At 33.7% G+C, this 23179-nt stretch overlaps 1 protein-coding gene across 1 annotated transcript; it reads left to right on the top strand.

Moving 5' to 3' along the window:
• The first annotated feature begins 22162 nt into the window (after positions 1-22162).
• On the top strand, positions 22163-22891 carry LOC127150367 (uncharacterized). The gene has a single exon (XM_051088069.1). The coding sequence runs from the start codon at positions 22163-22165 to the stop codon at positions 22889-22891; it is 729 nt and encodes a 242-aa protein (XP_050944026.1).
• The last annotated feature ends 288 nt before the right edge of the window (positions 22892-23179 follow it).

Here is a 23179-nt window from a genome sequence, read left to right as displayed (position 1 = left end):
GTGGGTAATCAAGGGACACCATAAAATTTGGAAAACAACTAAAATAGACAAGGTCGTTGGTCAGATTTGATTCAATTATTCATAATAAAGATTTTGAAAAGTACTTATGATGTTTGTATGTAAAATTGCTAAGACCGGTGTATCAAGTCTAGATCTAAACATTGGAATCAAGGCTACTTGGACAACATCTATGTGGAGAAATGAAAATTATTTTTGATGCTTTTCAATAAAATTTCTTGGAAATAATTGTATAGAATCAATTTTACCATAGACTAGGATTCTTCTTTAACAATTTTCACACAAAGATTTTCTTTGAAATTAAAAGTATTTTGAAAATAAATTGTTTTTTAATCAAGTTTGGTATTCCCCAATTGATAAAATCATTTTCTATTTTTGCTATTCACATTATTTCTTTTGTAATTTCATTTGTAATAGGAGTCTTTTAAAAAATATAACAAAGCGACAAAATATTTACACTGTATAGAACAATTTTGAAAACGAAAAAAGTCCACAGACCTACAATGGAAAATACCAAAAATGTCTCGTCAACCATGCCGTCGACAATGTGCGTAATATATTTGGTACATAATCATTTAGATTTGACTATTGTTTGTTACACAATCGTTTAGATTTGGATATCCAAATCTAAACGATTTATTTTTTCAATTTTATCGTCTAATTTGGTTACATGATCGTTTAATTTGGTTAGACGATCATTTATACTTAATTACGAGATTGTTTAGATTTGGCTACATGATCATTTAGATTTGACTACCCCAAATCTAAACGATTTTTTTTTTCAAAATTTGGTACACGATTGTTTAAATTTGGCTGAACAAATTTTTTTCAAGACTCTTTTGTTACTCGATCGTTTAGATTTGTTTACAAGATCATTTATTTTTTCAAGAGTCTTTGGTACACGATCATATTTAGATTTGGTTAAACGATTTTTTTAATTCTTTTGGTACACGATCGTTTATTTTTTTTACACAATCGTTTAGATTTGGCTAATTCAATCTAAACGATTTTTTTTTCAAGATTCTTTATACACGATCTTTTAAATTTGGTTATCCTATAATCTAATTGATGTAAAAAAAGAGGAGGAAAAGAAGAAAGACAATGGAAAGAAATTGCCGCGAAAAAAAAAGAAGAGGAAAGGAAGAAAGATGATAAAAAAAATCGTAGCGAAGAGGAGAAGAAAGATCGAAGGACAAACCTGAAATATTTAAAAAATAGCTAACTTTATGGGTTTTGTTACATGGACCATAAATATTTTAGTAGTTTGTTATATTTAAGAAAATTTCTCCTTGTAATATCATTTGTATTGGAGGAAGCAATATGTTGCTCCTCCATCTCCTTTTTAGAAAGCTTTTTTGAAGAGGATTTGGAAGATGATTTTTTCTTTATAAAATTATACATTTGAATTTTTTTTAAACTCTCATACTATAAATGTGTATTCTTCAGAATTCTATTAATTTTAGAAATAAAATTTCTTGGACCAAGAATGTATACCTGTATGTCAGTATGTGCTAAGGTGGATTACTGCTATGGTCTCACTGCGTTTCCTTTACATCTTACTGTCGGGACCACAAACTTAGACAAGGACGTACAAGTGGACGTAGAGCCTAAATCTTTGAAATTCAATTTCTTGAAATAATATTAATCTTGACTAATACAATTTATTTGAAGATAACCAAAATTACATCAAACTCTTCTCCTATGAACAAGAAATTTGAAATCAATTGAAATGAATTTGAACTTTATTGAAGGCTCTGATACCAATTGTGGTTCTCTATACATAACATAATAATTGATTTTTTTTTAATCCCTTGAAATTAAAAGGACCGTCGCCTTTTGGGTTTAACTTCGAATCTCGATGTGAAAATTAGGGGTGTAAACAGGTTGGGTTGGAAGACATTCTCAACCCAATCCATATTTTTGGATTGGTTGGGTAGCGTTGTCAACCCTAAATAACCTGAATTAAGTTTCCAACTCAACCGTAAAATATGGGTTGGGTTGGGTTGAGTTGTCGAATTGTATTATTATTATTATTTTTTGTTTCTAAATTTTAATGTTTGTAAATGAAAATCATAAAGCATAAATCAAATATGTTTTGCATCAAGTTAAGCAAAAAAAAAAAAAAAAAAAAAAAACTCCCGATACTCATAAGATTGTTTAGCTTTTATTAAATAAATAATATATATATATATATGTATGTATGTATATTATTCCAAGTTGGGTTAGGTTTGCCCAAATTTTTCAACGCTCCAACTCGAGATCCAACCCAAATCTGAAAAAAATCAAAATTTTCAACCCAACCCAACCAACATTTAAGCTAACCAACCTAACCCATATAATATGGGTTGGATATTTCGGGTTGTCGGGTTAATCGGGTTATTCTTACACCCCTAGTGAAAATCGTTCAGACCAAATCTCACTCCTTAAATATCACAGGCTTTCAATATTCTTGTTTCTAGTTCTTAAAAAAAGAAAAGAAACAAAAAACATAAAAACGAGAACGACTATTAAACGGGCTCTAAATAAGTGGTTAAATAAAAGTTGATGAGACACTAATTATGGAGAGGGAGATCTTCAATTCGGTGTAGTTGACTGTTTCATGTATTATGATTTCAGTTGAGCATCGTAGACTTTTGGTCTTTTAAAATCTTGAAGATAATTTTTACTATATTTACAATTTTTTTCTTTTGTCGAACTATATATAGCAGAGGTGTAAATGGCTTGGTTGTTTTTTAAAACACTTGAACTGAACTGCTTAAATTGATGAATGATCTATGTGAACTGAAACCAAACCAAGTACATATATGGGTAAGCTGAAACTAACGGTTTACATTGAAGGATTTCCCATCTTGGCTCTTAGTTGGTTGAATGCTACGCATTGCAAAACGAAAGGAGAGAGACCACAATATCTTTTCTATATTAAATTTACAAAAAAATGATCTTTTTTTGCACTCCTGGAATCAAATTCACAATGAAGTGCGTCTAGATGTGTGCTTGAATATCTCTTGGACTAAACTTGTTTTTTTCGTCCTATCAGCAAAATTGAAAAAGTGTGAAATTTTTTGAAAATTTAGAAACTAACGAGGAAAAAAAAAAAGAAAACTGCGAGACCATGATTTTCCTTAAAAACAATCAAAAGTTTTGCTCGATATTTCATACTTTTCTCCTATGCTACTACAAATACTATTATTCTAGGTGCGATTACATTTATTCAAGGGAAACTTTCCTAAATATAACAAACTAGTAAAATATTTACGGTTCGTGTAACAAAGAACATAAAGTTAGCAATTTTTTAAATATTTCAGGTTTGCTCTTTCATCTTTTTCTTCTTCCTGCGATTTTTTAATCGTCTTCCTCTATACTCTTCTTTTTTAGCTGCGATTTCTTCCATTTTTTTTTTGTTTTTAGATTTGGGTAACCAAATCTATTTCTTTCAAACGTATTTCTTGTTTTTCTCTATTTTTTTAGATGTGTGCATGTCTTTCTTTCTCTTTCTTCTTTTTTTTTTCACTCACTACATGCATTGTATCGTCTTTCTTCAATTTGATGGTGTATAAGAATCTTGAAAAAATTGGTTAGGCATTTAGATTAGGGTAACAAAAACTAAAAGATTGTGTATAAATTAAAGAATATTAAAAAAATCATTTATACCAAATTTTGAAGAAAAATCGTATACCAAATTTTGAAAAAAAAAATCGTTTAGATTTGGAACCTCAAATCTAAACGATTGTGTAGTCAAATCTAAACGATCGTATACAAAATTTTAAAAAAAAAATCGTTTAGATTAATTGGAATCTCAAATCTAAACGATCGTGTAGCTAAATCTAAACGATCGTGTACCATATTTTGGAAAAAAAATTGGTTTAGATTTGAAAAAAAGTAGTAGTAGTAGCAACAGCAGTAGCAGTAGCAATAGCAGCAATAGTAGCAGTAGCAGAAGTAGTAGCAGTAGTTGCAGCAGCAGTAGCAACAACAGTAAGAGTAGTAGCAGCAACAGTAGTAGCAGGAGTAGTAGTAGTAGTAGTAGTAGTAGCAGCAGGAGCAGCAGCAGCAGTAGTAGTAGCAGTAGGAGTAGCAGCAGCAGTAGGAGCAGTAGTAGGAGTAGGAGCAGGAGCAGGAGCAGGAGCAGGAGCAGGAGCAGTAGCAGGAGCAGTAGTTGGAGTAGTAGGAGCAGGAGCAGAAGCAGTAGGAGCAGTAGCAGGAGCAGGAGCAGTAGCAGTAGCAGTAGCAGTAGCAGGAGCAGGAGCAGGAGTAGTAGTAGTGCCCTTTCTTTTTATCATCATGTAGGCAAATCTCAACGATCGTGTACCAAAAGAATTAAAAAAATCGGTTAGCCAAACCTAAACGATCGTGTAACCAAATTCAAACATAACACAATTAAACGATCGTGTAGTAGTAGGAGCAGGAGCAGTAGCAGTAGCAGGAGCAGTAGCTGTAGCAGGAGTAAGAGCAGCAGCAGCAGTAGTAGTAGTAGTCCCCTTTCTTTTTATCATCATGTAGACAAATCTCAACGATCGTGTACCAAAAGAATTAAAAAAATCATTTAGTCAAATCTAAACGATCGTGTAACCAAATTCAAACATAACCAAATTAAACGACCGTGTACCAAACAATAGCCAAATCTAAACGATCGGGTACCAAATATATTATGCACGCGTTGTTGACGGCAAAGAATTAAAAAACGATCGTGTATCAAACATAACAAAATTAAACGATCGTGTACCAAACAATAGCCAAATCTAAATGATCGTGTACCAAATATATTATGCGCGCGTTGTTGACAGTGCATTTTTGATATTTTCATTGATAGATTTGTAAGTTCTTTTCATTTTTGAAATTATTCTATACAATGTGAATATATTGTCACTTCGTCATATTTTATTTCTAAAGACATCTACTTTGTTCAGGGTAACTTTTACTTTTGGGAGCATGCGAGTATGTGATGAGTAAATGATCACGAGCATGGCTTAAGAACTTAGATGTGCTCTCCTCTGATCTCACCCTCACATTTATTTTATTAATAAAATGAAGTAAAATTTGAGAGAAATTATTGCAATAATTGAATGAATAGAGTTCACAATAATTGAAATTTTGTCATTACATAAGAATTTAGAATTTCAAATGCTTTCTTTTTCTCAATATTCAGAATTTAAATATAATAATTAGTAATTAATCTAAAATTCAACCGACAGTTTCCAATTCTTGTTCCTTCCTATTTTCAGAATGACAATTCCCAAACTTCTGTCTTCCAACTTACGATGTCGGAATTAAAATACTTCCATACTTTCAATTCCATTTTATATTAATTCTTGATCTTATCATAGTAAGTTTATAACAATTAATAATAATGTTTTTTGAATACTTTTCACATATCAAAATTAGACATAAAATATCGTAAGTATAACCGTAAATATCAATGCCTACCAGGATTCCAAGAAAATGAAAACAAAATTTATATCAATCAATAAACAAATTTTATAATAATTTGTTTTAATTACAAAGATATGAGAATTTTAGTTGGGAAAGTTAGAGATTTGCTAGAAACGTGTTGATAAAACTATTTAAAGTTTGTTTACGACACAAAATCATTTTAATTAATACATATTTTATCATTAATTGTAATACGGAAAAACATACCAAACATAGCTCACAATATCACAACTCGATGTAAAAATAGATTTTGAAAATTATGTTAACAAAATTGGAATCAAAGCTTAACTAAAGAAGTTGCTGTAATGATTATGAACTAATGAGAGTAATTAAAATTATACAGCTGAATGGGATTAAAGCAGATATTGCAATTCATTATTCAAATAATGATAATTAAACATATACAATGGCTTCCATTCTTCTGATCGGAGTTAAAAAATGAGGTTGACTAACATGGATTTTCGCGATTTCGGACGTCACAATTTTCAGGGTTGGAGATACTCCTTTTCTCGCCGGTGCAGCTGTCGTACCGTGGCGGCCGCCCACATTCAGGAACCGATTGTCTGTTAGGGTTGTTAGTGCTTGGAGTTTGTAAATTCTGAAAGTCCAGCAGCATCCGGCTGGTGTCTGTCTCCATTAGAAACTCCGAATCCGAGCTCTCATCGCCGATGAGGCAATTCTCGGACCCGTAGCACCACTCTGGTGCTGTCTCATTGACCGTTGTGTTGCAACCGATTGTGTTGAACAGTAAAATCAGAATGATGATTGCCATAGTTGGTATCGAAAATGTTGTAGCCATGGTGTTTGAGGAAAGCCCCGAGTGTGAACAATAATTTAGAAAGAGGGAAGAGTTGGGTGTGGAGGAATATGTATTGGGTGTATCTATTTGTTTACTTTTGGTAGGCTAAGGAATTGCAATAGAAAGATAGTTAGATCACTAATTTCTTTATCCCAATTGTGTGGTCAATAAACTCTTCTTACTTCTTCTTCTTCTTTTCTTTTTTTCTTTTTTCTTTTTTCTTTTTACATTTTATTGTATTTTTATTTTGATATGTTATTATAATAATTATTATGGGGTGTACTATATTACTTATAAGAGTACACGAGTATGGGTTAAATTACACTTTTAGTCTATTTCGTAAAAGTAACAATTTTGTTGGTGTCATGAGACCATGCCAATATGGTGACCTTGAATTTGTTATAAGACCAAATTCTACACGTTTCCAAAAGACCAAAATACAATATTTATACTAAATCAAACATCATTAGGAGATGACACAACTATTAGATGATAGAATATTAAAATTTATCTTCACCGCTCTTAGTCTAAGCTTTCGAATTAACTTATAATTTAAGAATAGTCTTTCTCTGATATGGTTTAAGTTGATCAACCAATCTCTCTTCAACTTCGATCCATACATAAATCTTGGTAAATGTATATATATGTGAAATTAAATGTGTACATAATGCACTTAGGGATGAAGATGAATCTAAAGTTTTAACTAGATAAATTATGTTTATCGAGTAATATTGAAACTTGAAATGTTACAAATTTTTATGTAATAATTTTACCTTAGCTTTTATCACTACCACTTATTCCTTTGTCATTATCCTTAATCAATCAACCATGAATTTGTAATAATATAAGAGTTATGGAAACCCACTTGAAGTTTTTATTCGTTAAATAAAGTTTGATTCTTCTTAAATTCCATTTAAAAAGATTTATGAAAATTCCGTACATAATTCCATTTAACCTATTTTGTCGTCAAAATTCCGTACATATCTTAAACTTAGAGTTAGATTTCCGAAAGCAAATGAAACAATTTTAACCTTATGACATGTTTTGACTCATATTAAATTTCTTTATTATTTAATAATAAGCAATATACCATTTCACTTACCTTAGGACTTATCTAAGATTTTTTTTCCTTCAACTTTTGCTTAATTTTAGATCTTTCCATATTTTTATTTAATTCAACTAAATCTTTTTAAATGCAAAAATGTTTTTATATTTTCTATTCAACTATTTCCATTTCTATCATTTTATATAAAAATGAAATTTAATAATCAATATATCATTTCTTCTACTTAGGACTTAATTAAGATTTTTTTCCTTGAACTCTTACTTAATTATAGACCTTTCCATGTGTTTAATTAATTCGACTAAATATTTTTAAATGCAAAAATGTTATATTTTTGTATTCAACTATCTTTCCATTTCTATCCTTTTAGTTAATATTTGATTTTTTTTGTTAATTTTCATAAATATAACAAAATATTAAAATATTTACGACTCGTATTACAAAATTAAAAATTCCATGATATTTTCATAAATTCCAAATTTTTTTTAAATATTGCATGCGATTTTTCACTTATTTTTCATATTATTAATTTCTTCATTTTATTACTTCTTCTTCTTCATATTCCCACTTGTTCTTGTTTGTGATTTCTTCATTTATTCTTCTATAATTTCTTCCTTCTTCGTCATCTCTCATACTTTCTTCTTTCTTTTTTCACTTTTTCAAATTCTCACTTGGTAAAAAATCTTCGTCATTTTTCATATATTTCCTCTTCAAGATCTAAAAGATCGTGTACGAAATATAAAAGATCTTGGTACACAATCTTGAACAAAAATTGTTTAGATCTTGGTACATGATCGTTTAAATATTGGTACACGATCGTGTGCCGAAACCAACTGATAGTAGTACACAATCTTGTACTAAATATAAATGATCTTGGTACACGATTAAGATAATTTTGAGGTTAATTATCTTAGTTTTTTTAATTGATTTTAATTTATTGGTGTTATTTTGATTTTATTTAATGAGAATTATTTGATTTTGTGGAGATTAGAGTTAATTAAGTATTTGTTGGATGAATATTTAGTTAATTAGAGGAGTTGAAATTTTGGTGTTGTTAAAAATTGATTTAAGTAGTGTGTTATTGGTTTAATTAATTTGGTGGATTTTAGGGAATTTTGGTTAATTATATATATAAGGGGTCTTTTAAAAAATGTAACAAAGCGGCAAAATATTTATACTCCGTAGAACAATTTTGAGAACGGAAAAAACCCACATCCACAATGAAAAATACCAAAAATATCTCATCAACCACGCCGTCAATAACACGCATAATATATTTGGTACACGATCGTTTAGATTGATCATTTAGATGCGGATAGTCAAATCTAAACAATTTTTTTTCAAGATTCTTTGTACACGATCGTTCAAATTTCATCGTTTAGGTTTGGGTACCCAAATCTAAATGATTTTTTTTTCATGATTCTTTGCTACACGATCGTTTAGATTTTTTTAAGATTGTTTGGTACACGTTTAGATTTGGCTATTTTTTGTACACAATTGTTTAGATTTGACAATCCAAGTCTAAACGACGTTCTTTTCAAGATCTTTTATATTTAGTACATGATCTTGAACAACCAAATAAGAATTTAATTTTTTTTAAAAAATAGATCTTTTATATTTGATATACGATCTTGAACCAAATAACAGTTGGAGAAAAGAAGAATAGAAAGAGAAGAAAGAGGATTGAAAGAAAAAAATCGCAGAGGATGAGGGAAAGGAAGACAATAAAAGGGTAGGACAAACTTGGAGTATATAAAAAATTGTCATCTTCATGTGCTTTTTCATTTTGTTACATGGGTCATAATATTTTGACGGTTTGTTACATTTATGAAAATTTCTCTAATTATATTGTGGGAAAATATAATTATTATTAAAAGAATAATTATTAATTAATTGTTGAAGGATAATTATTTGGAGAAAAAAATTATTTTGGAAAATAGAAAAGTGATTGGATAGAGAATTAAATGAGGAAAGAGAAAAATTGGATTTATTTGTTGAAAAAGGAAAAGGAAAGAGAAATATAATAATAGTAATAATAAATTATTATTATTATTATTATTATTAAAGGTTTGATTACATGTCAAGTAGGCAAATGATCGTCTTCTTCTTCTTCTCCGTTTGTCCTAGCCACCGCTCGTCTCTTCATCTCAGTCGTATTCGTCGTCGCCAGCAGCCATTGAATGCAACCCCATCATTTCGTCCGCTATGCCTTTCCGTTGAAGCCTAGTTGCAAACCCCAACTTCCTTCCTCATCGTGTGTCCTGAGCCAGAGTGAGCCAACTTCAAAGCTTGGCCGTGATGTTTCCTTCATTGTTGCACGCCATCGACCGCGTTCCTCTCTGTTTAGTCCAGGTTAGAGTTTCTCCTCCATCTGCACTGGTTTCTCCTCTGTTCGAGCTTGTCCGTTCTGATATGCTCTGTGAGGAATTGATCGCATATCGTCAATGCAATAAAAAGCCTACAACAAGGATACTAAGAGAAGAGATTCTTGGCAGTATAATGTATTATGCGAAAGGAGTATGCATGAGGCCTTGACCCAACAAGGATATCCCGTGAAGGAACATGTAAATGGTAAGAAGGTGATGTAAAAAGAAATGCCTAAGTACCATTATGAGAAGGTAAGCGATACAATAAGCATAAGGTGACAAGGAAGAAGCATGTGTGGGACACTAAGAGTTAGGCAATTAGAATAGTAATACAAGAAGAAATGCCTATGACAAAGGAAGAAGGTAAGGAAGTATCTTGTCAGGATAACTTGATCATTTGCTGAGAGGAAGTAAAAGCCTGCTGCTTCTCGAGAAGATAGGAGGGTCAGACAATTAAAGAGTTTGACTTCCCAAAGAGATAAGGTGTGCGTCTTGAGGGAGCATGGTGTGGTGAGTTGGTAAAGAGACCTATGTAAAGTTTTGAAGCAACTCTTGGATGTGGGAAGTCACTATAAAAAGGACCAAGGTCAGAAAGGAAAAAGAGAGTTTTATTTATGTATGTATTTATGTATCTCCAATCTAATCTTATTGTTGTTATCTGAATGTTATTGTTTTCCCCACAAAGGTATTTCTCAACCCATCACTCTCGAAGTCCGTTTGACTTATGTTCTAAATTTTTTCCTCCTTAGGTTGTCAGGCATTGAAGCCAAGCGAATGATAGACTTTAGGCATTGTAGCCTAGTTAAGAAGGGAAGGCTGAATTATTCGGTTGCTTTACATGGCGCGTTAGCCATGGAAATTTCTGTTACACTTAAGGAGTCCACTGGTAGGCGGGTTGCTCCTTAGTGCGGAAGCCGAACTCGGAGAAAGGCGAGAGCAATACCCAGGCTAGTGAGACCTAACCCGATGAGTCAGAGAGCAATGGAGTCGAAGCATCGAGCTAAGAGAAGGAAGGCTTCACACCTCTAAATACCCCACCTTAAGAAGCAGCCTTCTGCAGTGGATGAGGAAAGGGGTATCTTTGGGAAGCAACTGAAGAGGCAAAAAAGGAAAAGGGGCAGTAACTAGAGTGAAGATCGAGTGTCAGCGCCAAGAGAGTTTCACCAATCCTCTCCTACCGTGGCCCGAAGAGCTACACCTCGGTGAAAAAAGGAGAACGAGGTGCATTGCTACCTGATGAGATGAATAAACCAGACGCGAAGTTGAAAAAGCTGTACTAGGCAAAGGGAAATAATACGATTTTGTTTTAAGTCTAGTTGTAAGGACAAGAGTTAGTTATGTTGAACCTTGTAGAAGTGTTAAGTTAATAAAGAAAAATTATGTACTCATTCCACTGTGCTATATTATGTCCGTCACGTAAATAACAGAAAGATATGTTAAGATAAGATTTAATGGCTTAGTGATAAGGCTATGATTAATGAAATTAAGTCATGTTTCACTGTCTTGTTAGAAAAAGCTTGGATATTAAGCCTTGTGTTGAGGATATAAAAGAGAAGTCGTTCCGCTTACTAGGTGTTCAACGTTTACTATGTGGCGTGGTAAGTGTGGAAGGTCTAGCGACACGCCTCCACGTAGTTGTCAAAAGCAACTTTTGGATGGGGCGTGATAGGTGGTATTAGAGCATAAGTTTCTAGGAAAGCTGAAGCTGACCTTTCACTACTACAAAAACAGACTCTCTTGACGATTTTAAACTGTAAAAATGATTATTCTTGACGGTTCTAAAATCATCGTTGAATCCAGTGTCAAGAAAGACAAAGTTCTTGACGGTTGGTAAAAGCGTCAAGAATAATGAATGTTGACAGTTTATGACCGTCAAGTATTCAATTTTTCATGACAGTTTAAAACCATCAAGAGTATAAGTGTTCATGACAGTTTAGAACAGTTAAGTATCCATGACAAAAACCGTCAAGAATATGAATATTTATGACATTTGATAACCGTCAAGAGTGCTTTTTCATGACATTTAATAACCGTCAAGAAAGTGATTGTTTATGAGATTTAAAAACTGTCAAGAATGTAATTATTTATGAAATTTTAAAATCGTCAAGCATTTTTCTATTTTTTTAAAATTGTAATTCAATTACATTTTTGTTCCTGTATTATGCTCTCATTTGTCCTGTATAGTGGTCCAACAACTGTTCCATTAATACATATATAAACGACAATATTCATCAAATATAAAATCTTTCACCATATCATTTCTAAAACTTTGCAAATATTCCTATCATTTACAAAACCATATACAATTCCATTAGAGTTTCAGAACAATTCACCTATCATCCCCCCATATGAACAATTCACCTATGAACAAATAACCTATCAACAAAGTTTCAAAATGGCTACCACAACAAAGTCTTAAAAGTATACCAATCAACCCCCCTCCATATGAACAATTTAAAAAATCAGCCACAACAAAAAGTTTCCTGCTTCAGAATAAAAAATAAGTCGCAATCATATGTACGAACCCAAAAAATCAGCCAACTCAACTCGCACCTCATCTAACACATACCTTCACAGTCTTCAACCTTCACCGATCGCTTAGCTTTCAACCCAATCACTTAGCTTTCTACAAAAAAAAAACGATCTTTATGCAATATCACACAGACAAAGTGCTAAATTAAGGGAGGAAAAACAATACAGATGAAGTGCTAAACAACCGACTTCATCAGGGCAGAACCAATATCCAACATCATCATCAAGTAATAAAACCACTATTCATTGTTGCGAAATAAATGCAATAATTCCTAAAACTAAACATAAAAAGAAGACATACTCTCCTAGAAGAAAATATTCTTAAAAGTTAAAACAACTCACAATTATCTCCTTCTTATCATCTTCATCGATCCATTTGTTCTCTGCTTCCTATGACCAATTATGATAATCATCAAGAACATTGTCCTATCATATTCACAAAAATGCATCATCACAAGAGGATTTATTTACCATATAACTCTTTGTATTTCTCCTTGAAGACCTTCGCATATCTCTCAACTTCTCCTTCCATTTGGAGCTTGGTACCACCATCTCCCTCTCAAAATGTAGTTGGGAGTAAATGGGTATTTCGACTTAAACGTCATACCGATGGTTCAATCCTAAGATACAAAGCCAGAATGGTCGCCAAAAGGTTTCATCAACACCCCGGTGTAGATTTCTTTGAGACGTTCAGCCTTATTATTAAAGCTTCCACCATTCGAGTTGTTCTTAGTATTGCTGTTACAAATGGATGGCCACTTAGACAACTTAATTTTAACAATGCCTTTTTAAATGGCCACCTTGAGAAAAATGTTTATATGAAGCAGCCTCCCGGGTATGTCCATCCCTCTTATCCAAATTATGTATGTAAGTTAAACAAAGCAATATATGGGTTGAAACAAGCTCCCCGCGCATGGAATGCTACCTTGTCTAGAGAACTTTTAAAGTGGGGCTTCATAAACTCTCGGTCGGATTCCTCTTTGTTCATATTTCGAAGAAATAATTCTGTTCTTCTGTTGTTGGTGTACGTTGATGATATTATAGTGACTGGTAATGACTCTGTGTTGATTAGCACTTTGATTAAGTCATTGGATAAACAATTTTCTCTAAAAGATCTGGGACGGTTGACTTATTTCCTGGGCTTTCAAGTAAACTATCTTGAATCTGGTTTTATTCTCAACCAAGAGAAGTATATCAGTGACCTTCTTCATAAACTTCAGCTCAGTGATTTAAAGCCAGCCCCATCTCCAAGTGTTGTTGGAAAAAATCTATCGGCTTTTGGTGGTACTCCACTTGAAGACCCTTTTGTTTATCGCAACACTATTGGAGCCTTACAATACCTTACGAACACGAGACCGGACATTACCTATATTGTTAATCAATTAAGTCAGTTTCTTCAAAAGCCTATGGATCTTCATTGGAAAGCCGTTAAACGTGTTCTCAAGTATCTAAGTGGGACAAAATCCTTTGGTTTGATGTTTCAACAAGGTGATGATCTGGCCATTTCTGCATACTCCGATGCTGACTAGGCATCAAACATTAATGACCTAAGTCCATTGCAGCCTATTGTGTATTCATTGGTAACAACCTAGTGTCTTGGTCATCTAAGAAAAAAATGTCATCGCTTGATCAAGCACGAAATCTAAATATCGGGCCCTTGCCCTTGTTGCATCTGAAGTTATTTGGTTGAAGCAGCTACTCTTGGAATTGACTAGCTGTCCATCTCGCAAACCGGTTATTTGGTGTGACAACATCAGTGTTGGAGCCTTAGTAATGAATCTTGTATTTCATGCTCGCATGAAGCATATTGAAATCGATGTTCACTTTGTTCGAGATCAAGTTCTTAAGGGTGCTTTGGAAGTTCGTTATGTGCCTTCAGTTAATCAACTTGCAGATTGTTTAACCAAGTCTCTAACACACTCTCAATTTCAACATCTACGAACCAAATAAGGGGTCATTAATCTACCCTCTTGTTTGAGGGGGGATGTTAGAGAAGACAGTAAAAAGGAAGAAATTCAGCACTATAGGAAGAAATAACCGTGGTTACAAACCTGTTTTCTATGCTCCAGTAACAGAGTGCCACATGTCTCTTGGCATTTATTGTGTGAAGAAATATTTTATTTATTTTATTCTTTTCATCCCAAATTTCATGGGTTCTAAGTGTATATAAATGGACCTTTGGTCATTATAGTGAATAGAAAAAATAGAGAGGAAATATTATCTAAAATAGGTCTGCCTAAATCCTTTTCTTGGAGATCAAACTTTTGGATTACAACATTGTTTGGAAATCAAGAGCTGATGATTCTTTGAGGTATGTATATTTATTTTCTTGGAAAAATGATGTTTTTAACATCTTAATGGAAGTGGCTATTGTTTGTAGGTTTATTGATTAGGTTGGTTGTTGTGGTAATGGTGGAATTTTTGATGTCGGTGGGAAGGAGGAAGCCGAAGGGATGATACTGACTGCGCTTTGTAAGGATACTCGATTTTGACATTTTAGAAGGATAAATGCTTGTCAAGTACGCTCAATTTCCTTCTTCAATATCATTAAACATTGGGTAGCTATACATTGAACTTTGAACTTAGTGTTGAAAATTAAACATGTTTTAAATAAGTAAGTTATATGTGAGTTAATTTATGTAAGTTAGAGAAGGATATGAGTTAAAACTATTAGAGTGCGTTTGGGGGAAGGGTTGATTTAGGGAAGGGTTAGTGTTAAGATAAAACTAGTGTTAAGTTAAACCTAGTTTTATCATAACCCTTGTTTGGGGGAAGGGTTTAAAAAGGTAGTTTTATGATAATATGTGTTTGGGGGAAGTGTTAGGTGAGAAGAGTTAATGGGGATTTTATGATAAGATGTGTTTGGGGGAAAGGTTAGGTGGGTAGTTTAATAGGGATTTTATGATAAAATGTGTTTGGGGGAAGGGTTAGGTGGGTAGGTTTATGTGGATTTTGTGATAAATTTTATTTGGGAAAATTGTTAAATGGGTTGGGTTAATTAATTTTTTGTGTGGTATAATATATTTAAATTAAATTGTAAATATCATAAAAAAATTATTGCATACTTTTTTACGAAATCCTCGAATCCGTCTTATTCTCCTATTTTATTTGTTGTATGTGTAATGTTATTAAATTAATACATATAGTTGCCCAAATTAAAATAAAATTGTGAACATATTGTGATAAATTTATTACAATTAATTTTTTATAAAGATAAAAAAATTATTCAATATTTCGTATCGGCGATAGCGAAGTCATTCAATTTTAAACCTATATAAATAGCCGTTATAACGCTTTTGGAAAATTCAGACTATTTTCCTTCATTTAAAATAAACATTACCAATGAGGAAAAGAAGTTCTTGACAATAGAAAATGCATAAATAGTCAACATCATACAGATAAAAACGTAAGGAAATAATAAGCAACACAGGTTAGTACAAACAGAAACTATCTCTCTATGTCTCGTAGGAGGACTCTACAGAATCCCTCCCTTTCATCCTCAGGCATGAGTACGAAACCCCGAAGGTCGTCCATACGAGACAAAAGATGCCTTTGCAATAACGCCCTATCCAAACTCGTAAGTTCTGGCATCTCACGCAATATGCGGAAAAATTCCGTGCGCATGTGGTTGTCATTTGCAAGGTTGCGTGCTGGCCACTCCGCAATCTGCCTAAGTTGCTCGTTTGTTTGGTCGAGCGCCAAATGTATAGCTTCTACATCGAAGTCTCGCTGACTTCCCCTCTTCCTCTTCGATCCACTTGATCCGGTCCTACCCTCTGAAGCGCAAGAAGGTCGAGATGCACGTACATCGTCCTGCGAGATGTCAACTCCCTGGCTGTACACGGGCGGGAAGTCCTCGTTTCCATCCCCCATATCAAATCTGTCATATCCGCCACCAGGCTCGTTAGACCCCACGTCCGCGAATGTCTCAGCGAACCGACCGGTCGCCCTATCGAGACCAAATACATATGTAAGTTCGTCGTAATACGGGAATGATTTGTTCAGGAGTCCTTTCGCTGCAGGATGTGACTGCGGGTACAAAAAAAATCACGTATGAGTACTAATTGAAAAATTGTTAAGTAAAAGTACATTGTGAACGTTGTGTCACGTTTAAATTATATTCCATACCCTAACCCAATTATCAAATAATTCCTTCTCCGCAACGATACATTTCTCTTCATCGTTCCACCCAAAGCCACTGCACGCTGGGCCACGCATTTCGACAATGGCCTGGAACGTTCGCTTCAGTGTCTTGATCCTACAATCAATTACAGTTGTTGCTCGTACCTGATATCCAGTAGTTTCTCCGCCATCATGCGTACCAACTGCGCAAGGTATCCTGGGCGGAATGTACCATTATCTGATTTCCATCCCCCCATTGACACTAGCTTCATTAAACATTCCACAAGAGTCCCCTCCTCCTCCCTCGTCCAAACATGTCTCGGGGCACGATTTGAGGTTGACATACTGAGAATGAGAAATTAGAAAAAATACATGCAGTACATAAGTAATTTCACCATTAAACTCCAAAATAAAATAGGCATGATACAAATTATGGCACGCGTACAATTCATATGCAACAGCCCATATTAGTTTTTACAGTACATGTTAGACACGATAGAATTGCGACGAAGTCATCAAAAACTTGTTATCTAAATTTGTCTTAGCTAAGCGTTACGCAACTGCCAATCGGTGAACATCGATGCGGCTAGGTCGTCGCGCCACTGAGACCACTCGTTTGTTGTCTCAATGTACTGAATGTCTTCTGAAGCGGTGGTCGTCGCGTACGTGGAGTACCCCTCGTCCTCGTCCTCAACGTCGTCGCAATATGTCATTTCCCTGTTGATCAAATTGTGAAGCAAGGCACATGCTAGAATGGTGCGACACTGGACTTGCAGAGGATAGTACGACTTTCCACGAAGAATGGCCCAACGACCCTTTAGAACACCGAACGCGCGCTCAATAACATTCCTTGCGGAGGAGTGCTTCATGTTGAAGTACTCCTTTGCATTTGTTGGCGCATTTGCAGCACCACGCCACTCTTGCAAATGGTACCGCTAGCCTCTGTACGGGGCGAGAAACCCCTCCGCGTTTGGATATCCTGCATCGCACAGATAATAATATCCTGTTATTAAATGGTTTGTTTATGAACTTTAAATAGGTAAGTAGGAAGCGACGGTGTTTTATTATAAAGAAGATATACCCTTTGGCACTTGTAGTCCATTTTCTCGTGAAATCGCATCACGTAGGATCCGCGAGTCTGCTGCAGATCCTTCCCAACCGGCGAGGACATAAACGAAATCCCGTTTCGTGTCACAGACCCCAAGAACGTTTGTGGCAATTTCCCCCTTACGCGTTCTGAAAGTAGGCCGATCTCCTGCGGAGACGTTGACCTTTATGTACGTCCCGTCTAACGCGCCAAGGCAGTTCTGCAGGTTGAAAGAAACACGATGAATTAACTGCGATATACCTAAAGGTCAATTATAGTGAACTTCTATGATGCCCACCTCAAAACACTTCCAACGTTGATCATTGCAGTTACTTGTTACCGGAACAGGTCTCTTTATCAACTCCTCGTACAGTCGAAGAACAACCAACAATACGATGTTGAAATGTCGAGATACTGTCTCACCGGAGCGTACAAATTCTCGTTGTATGACGCGGTTCTTCACATCATGAGCGAGGACGTGCAAGAACATTGCTATCATTTCCTCAACATCGACAATTTCAGTTGAAGAAAGACCAGCCACATTTCTAAGTAAATGGCATAGAATTGCGAATGTTCGTCTATCCATCCGCGTGCTTTGCCGATACACAAGATCTGACTCGTGTATCATGCGAAAGTAAGCAAGCTCCCTAATTCTATGGCGTGTATCGGGCGGTGTATGTGGGAGACACTTATTGTTGTTCATTAATAGCTCCAACGTTAGTAAAATCTGACGTTGGGCCAACGTGAATGCAGTTAGAACTCTAATAAGTGTTTGTTCATCCATTACAATGTATGTAAAGTTCCCTAAAAACATGTACTATTTAAATTAGTACAATATCGATATATTGTGAAAAGATATGTAAACTTAGTAATATCCGTATTTAGTAAAACTATAAACATAGAACAAAAAAATTAGATTATGAGTGACGAGAACATTGAAAACCGAACAATAGTTTGGAATTTGTAATTTGAAATTATGACTTATAATTTTATTTTATTTTCAACAATTTTTATAATGTATTTTAGTTCTAAAATAAGTATTTTAAAAATAGAAATAAAATTGGTTGAAAAAAAAAAGAATTTCAACAAAACATAAAGAAGGTTAAAATAAAAGAAAAATATAAGAAAAAAGGAAAATAAAGTTTATGAAGAACTTTGAATAAGTTTGAACAAATTTGGAATTTGTAATTTGAAATTATGACTTATAATTTTATTTTATTTTCAACAAATTTTACAATGTATTTTAGTTCTAAAATAAGTATTTTAAAAATAGAAATAAAATTGGTTGAAAAAAAAAAAAAAGAATTTCAACAAAACATAAAGAAGGTTAAAATAAAAGAAAAATATAAGAAAAAAGGAAAATAAAGTTTATGAAGAACTTTGAATAAGTTAGAAGACGTTTGAAGAAGTTTCTTTTTTAAAAAAACCAAAGAAAATTTATCATGGAAATAAATTTATTTTTTTCAATGTTTTTGATAAATTGATATCATTTTCATTTAATAATATATAATTGAGCGGTGTTCATGGAACTAATTAATTATCTATCCTCTTTCTCTTCCATAATTTATTTTTTTTAATTCACTTTTTTTAAAAAAATTATTGTTATCTATGGTTGGATAAAACATCTTAATAAATTTTTAGGTAAAATATAATTTGTATTTGGATTGTATGTTGAAAAAAATTAAACCTAATAAAAAAAAAATTGTTATTACTATATAGAACTAAACTCTAAACCCAATAGAAAAAAAATTTGTTATTAGTATATAGAAAAAAATTCTTCAAAAACAGAAAATTAATATCAATCCTCTTTCTCTTCCAATATACATTTTTCTTTAAGAAACTTTTTTTAAAAAAATTATTGTTATCTATGGTTGGCTAAAACATCTTAATAAGTTTGTGGTTAAAATATAATTTGTATTTGGATTGTGTGTTGAAAAAAATTAAATGTAATAGAAAAAAATTGTTCTTACTACATAGGGGAAAATTAAATCCAATAGAAAAATAAAATTTTATTACTATATAGAAAAAAAATTGTTAAAAAACAGAAAATTAATAGGATACAGTATGTAACAAAATTAAACCGAATGTTCTATATACATATTATAAACGAAACAAAATGTTAATTATAAAATTATACAAAACCGGAAAAAATGAATAAAAATAAAATACATTATCGAAAGCCTACAAACGGCTATTACAAGAGTACCTCTTCAAATAATTTCGAACTCCTTCGTCGCAACGTCCTACATAAGAGAAGAAGATGATTATTATTTGTAATTAAAACACAATAAAAAACGTATGAAAAAAAAATAAATATACAAACCTTTTTATGACGAAAAGATTAATTTTAATTTAGTAGCCTCAGAGTTTTGATTCCATTCAAAATAATGAATGGAATTCCATCATAGTTATAGAAAAAAAAATAAAGGACAGAAAGGTATACAAAACATATCGCAAAAACCATACACTAAAAAGACATGGAAGAGACAACCTACATGGTAACGGTAATGAATACAAAAGATAAGTTACAAGCACAGAGAGGGTACAAAAGATACATGGTAACAGTAAAGAAGAAGAGGACTTACAAAATATAAGTTATAACCACAGAGATGATACAAAGAGGGAGAAGAATGCAGTGAATCAAAAGAGGAAAGGTGGCAATATATAGGGGAAAGATGGGGCAAGTTGAGAGGACTTGGAGGGAGGTAAACAAAAATATAAAGACCAAAAGACCAAAGTACAGCCAACTGCAACATATCTATCAATAAAATACAGGCCCTATCTCTCTGCTACAACTGACATAAAGCATAGCATAGTCAAAGGCTATATACTGAAACCTATACCAAAACCATACACTACAAAAACATGGAAGAGACAACACTGGACAGAAAGGAAGAAGAGACAACACTGGACAGAAAGGAAGAAGAGACAACACCGGACAGAAACCAAGACCAATTGAAAGTAAATTAACAATGTAACAATACAGAGAAATAAATTTTGTAAATTAAAGTAAATGAAAGTAAATGAACAGAACAATAAAACAGAATAGAAGGATTGTAATAAATTTTGTAAGCAAATGTGAAGTCAAAACCATACACTAAAAAGACATGGAAGAGACAACACTAAAGCAATAAAGACATGGCAAAAGAATACAGAGAATACATATAGAGAACAATACAAGAATTGTAAAAAAATGTAACAAATTTTTAAATGAAACAATTGTACAGAGAGCTAAGAATAAAACAATTGTAAAAAAATACAACAATTGTAAGAAAATTGGTAAGAATACAGAGAAGACATGTTACAATTCTAACAGATAAGTAACATAGCCGGAGAAATTGAACCAATAACAGACAACAAATAGGTGCAAGAATACAGAAGACATGGCCGGAACTACATACATTCATTACAAAATAATTCAGTATTACACAAATTCGAACTCATCATGGCCGGAACTACACACATTCATTACAAAAGAACACATAGGTAAAGAATACAGAACACAGAACACATAGGTAAAGAATACAGAACACAGAACACATAGGTAAAGAATACAGAACACAGAACACATAGGTAAAGAATACAGAACACAGAACACAGAACACATTGGTAAAGAATACAGAACACAACTACATACATTACAAAACAATTCAGTATTACACAAATTCGAACTCATCATCGGCTTTAAAAAAAAAGTGGATTGAGAACTCCAATACCTCCCTACCAAGCTCCAATGGCAGAGTGAAGTATCTGTCTTATTGCCAATCGAAAGACCAGAGAGCATAATCGAACCACGGCGGCAAGGAGGTTTGAAGGAGCCAAAACCCACGATTCCAAAAAGGAAATCGTGTTCGGAGCCAACAAAATCGTCGGCTTCAACGAACACAGAAGTCCTTTCGGAGTGAGAGAGACGGATGAGAGAGATGTAGAGAGAGATTCGGCGTAACGAAATCCGGTTTCATCGCGAAAACGCAAGGGCAGAATGGATTAAAGGATGAAGACGAAACCCTACATTTGTTGAGGGAGAAGACGAAAGGAAGGAATGGATTAAAGGATGAAACGAAAAAAACCAAAATCGGCCGGACAAAAGAGAACGAACACAAACCCTAGAAAAGTTGAGGGAGAAGACGAAACGAAACATCCTTTCGTTGAGGGAGAAGACGAAACGAAACATGGATTCGTTGAGGGAGATGACAGAAAGAAGAGAAAAAAGAAAAAAATTCGAGGAAGAAGGGTTGAGGAGAAGATTGAAATCGGTTTGAAGGAAGAAATCGAACACGGATTGCGGGGAAGGACGAAACCGGATTCACGAAAGCGGGGAACACGCGTATCGCCGTTGGAAGGGGAAGACAAAATCGTGTTAAGGAAACCCTAGGGTTTCCTTAACATTAGGCCCAAACGGGGGTTAGGGTTGGGCTAACCTAACCCCACAGCCCAAACCCTAACCCCAAACAGCCCCTTAGAGTTAATTTAGTAAGAGTTTCACCTTAGTTAAATGTAGGATTTAATTTGTTGTATTTAATTGTGATATGAGTTATTCTCATGACAATCCTATAAATAGGATTGAAATGTTGTAATCTAAATTATCCAAGTGTGAGTTGAATACACACAACAAGTCTTCCAAAAAGGTTTTTGTTTTCTATGAAATATTGTATTTGGTGATTATTTATTTGGGGTGTTCATCAAACGCTTCCAACAAAGTGGTATCAGAGCTTGAGTTTGGAGTAAAAAAATTGGTTTCACAAATGACAAACAACAATTTAGTTCCATTCCAAGTACCTCGACTTACGAAAGAAAATTATAGTAGTTGGTGTATTCGAATGAAAGCTCTACTTGGTTCACAAGATGTGTGGGACATTGTTAGTAATGGTTATGAAGAACCAGAAAGTGATATAGCTTTGAATCAAGCTCAAGGAGAAGCTTTACAAAATACAAGAAAAAAAGATCAAAAGGCTCTTACCATCATTCATCAAGCCATTAATGGTAACAATTTGGAGAAAATTTCTGGAGCAACTACTGCATATCAAGCATGGAAAATTTTGGAGAATACGTATAGAGGAGTAGATCGAGTCAAGAAGGTTCGCCTTCAAAAATTGAAAGGTGATTATGAATCACTACATATGAAGGAGTCTGAATCAGTTTCAGATTATACTTCAAGATTGCTAGCAGTAGTAAATGAAATTAAAAGATTTGGTGAGACAATAAGCGATGAGCAAGTAGTAGAAAAGATACTTCGCTCATTGGATGAAAAATTTATTTTCATCGTGGTAGCTATCGAAGAATCAAAGGATTTGAGTACAATGTCCATTGATCAACTTATGGGCTCTTTACAAGCCCATGAAGAGAAGCTTCTTAAGAAGAACAAGCAGATGACTGAGCAACTTTTTCAGTCAAAGTTGAAATTAAAAGACAAGGAAGACAGCCTAGAAAAGGAAATTGAGGTCGAGGACGTGATGGTAATCGTGGACTGGTGATTTCAAAGATCGAGGTCGAGGAAGCTACGATCAAAGAAAATTTGATGAGAGTAATTTAAACACAAATTCATCAAGAGGTAGAGGAAGACAACATTATTTGAGGTCAAGTGGGGAAAGATCAAATAATAACAGAAGGTATGCCAAAAGACAGATTGAATGTTATAATTGTCATAAATTCGACCATTATTCTTGGGAATGCTGAAATAGAGTTGAAGAAAATGTAAATTATGCTAAGAAAGATGAAGAAAGCGGTGATTCCTCATTGTTTCTAGCATGCAAAGGTGCGGA

Source organism: Cucumis melo, chromosome 7 (assembly GCF_025177605.1).
Source record: "Cucumis melo cultivar AY chromosome 7, USDA_Cmelo_AY_1.0, whole genome shotgun sequence".
NCBI lineage: Eukaryota > Viridiplantae > Streptophyta > Magnoliopsida > Cucurbitales > Cucurbitaceae > Cucumis > Cucumis melo.
Note: the sequence above shows the minus strand (reverse complement) of the source record. Positions and strands in the feature narration are given on the sequence as shown.

Excerpts from the sequence above, each read along its gene's own strand:
- LOC127150367 (XM_051088069.1), top strand. The coding sequence starts at position 22,163 with ATGACAAACAACAATTTAGTTCCATTCCAAGTACCTCGACTTACGAAA.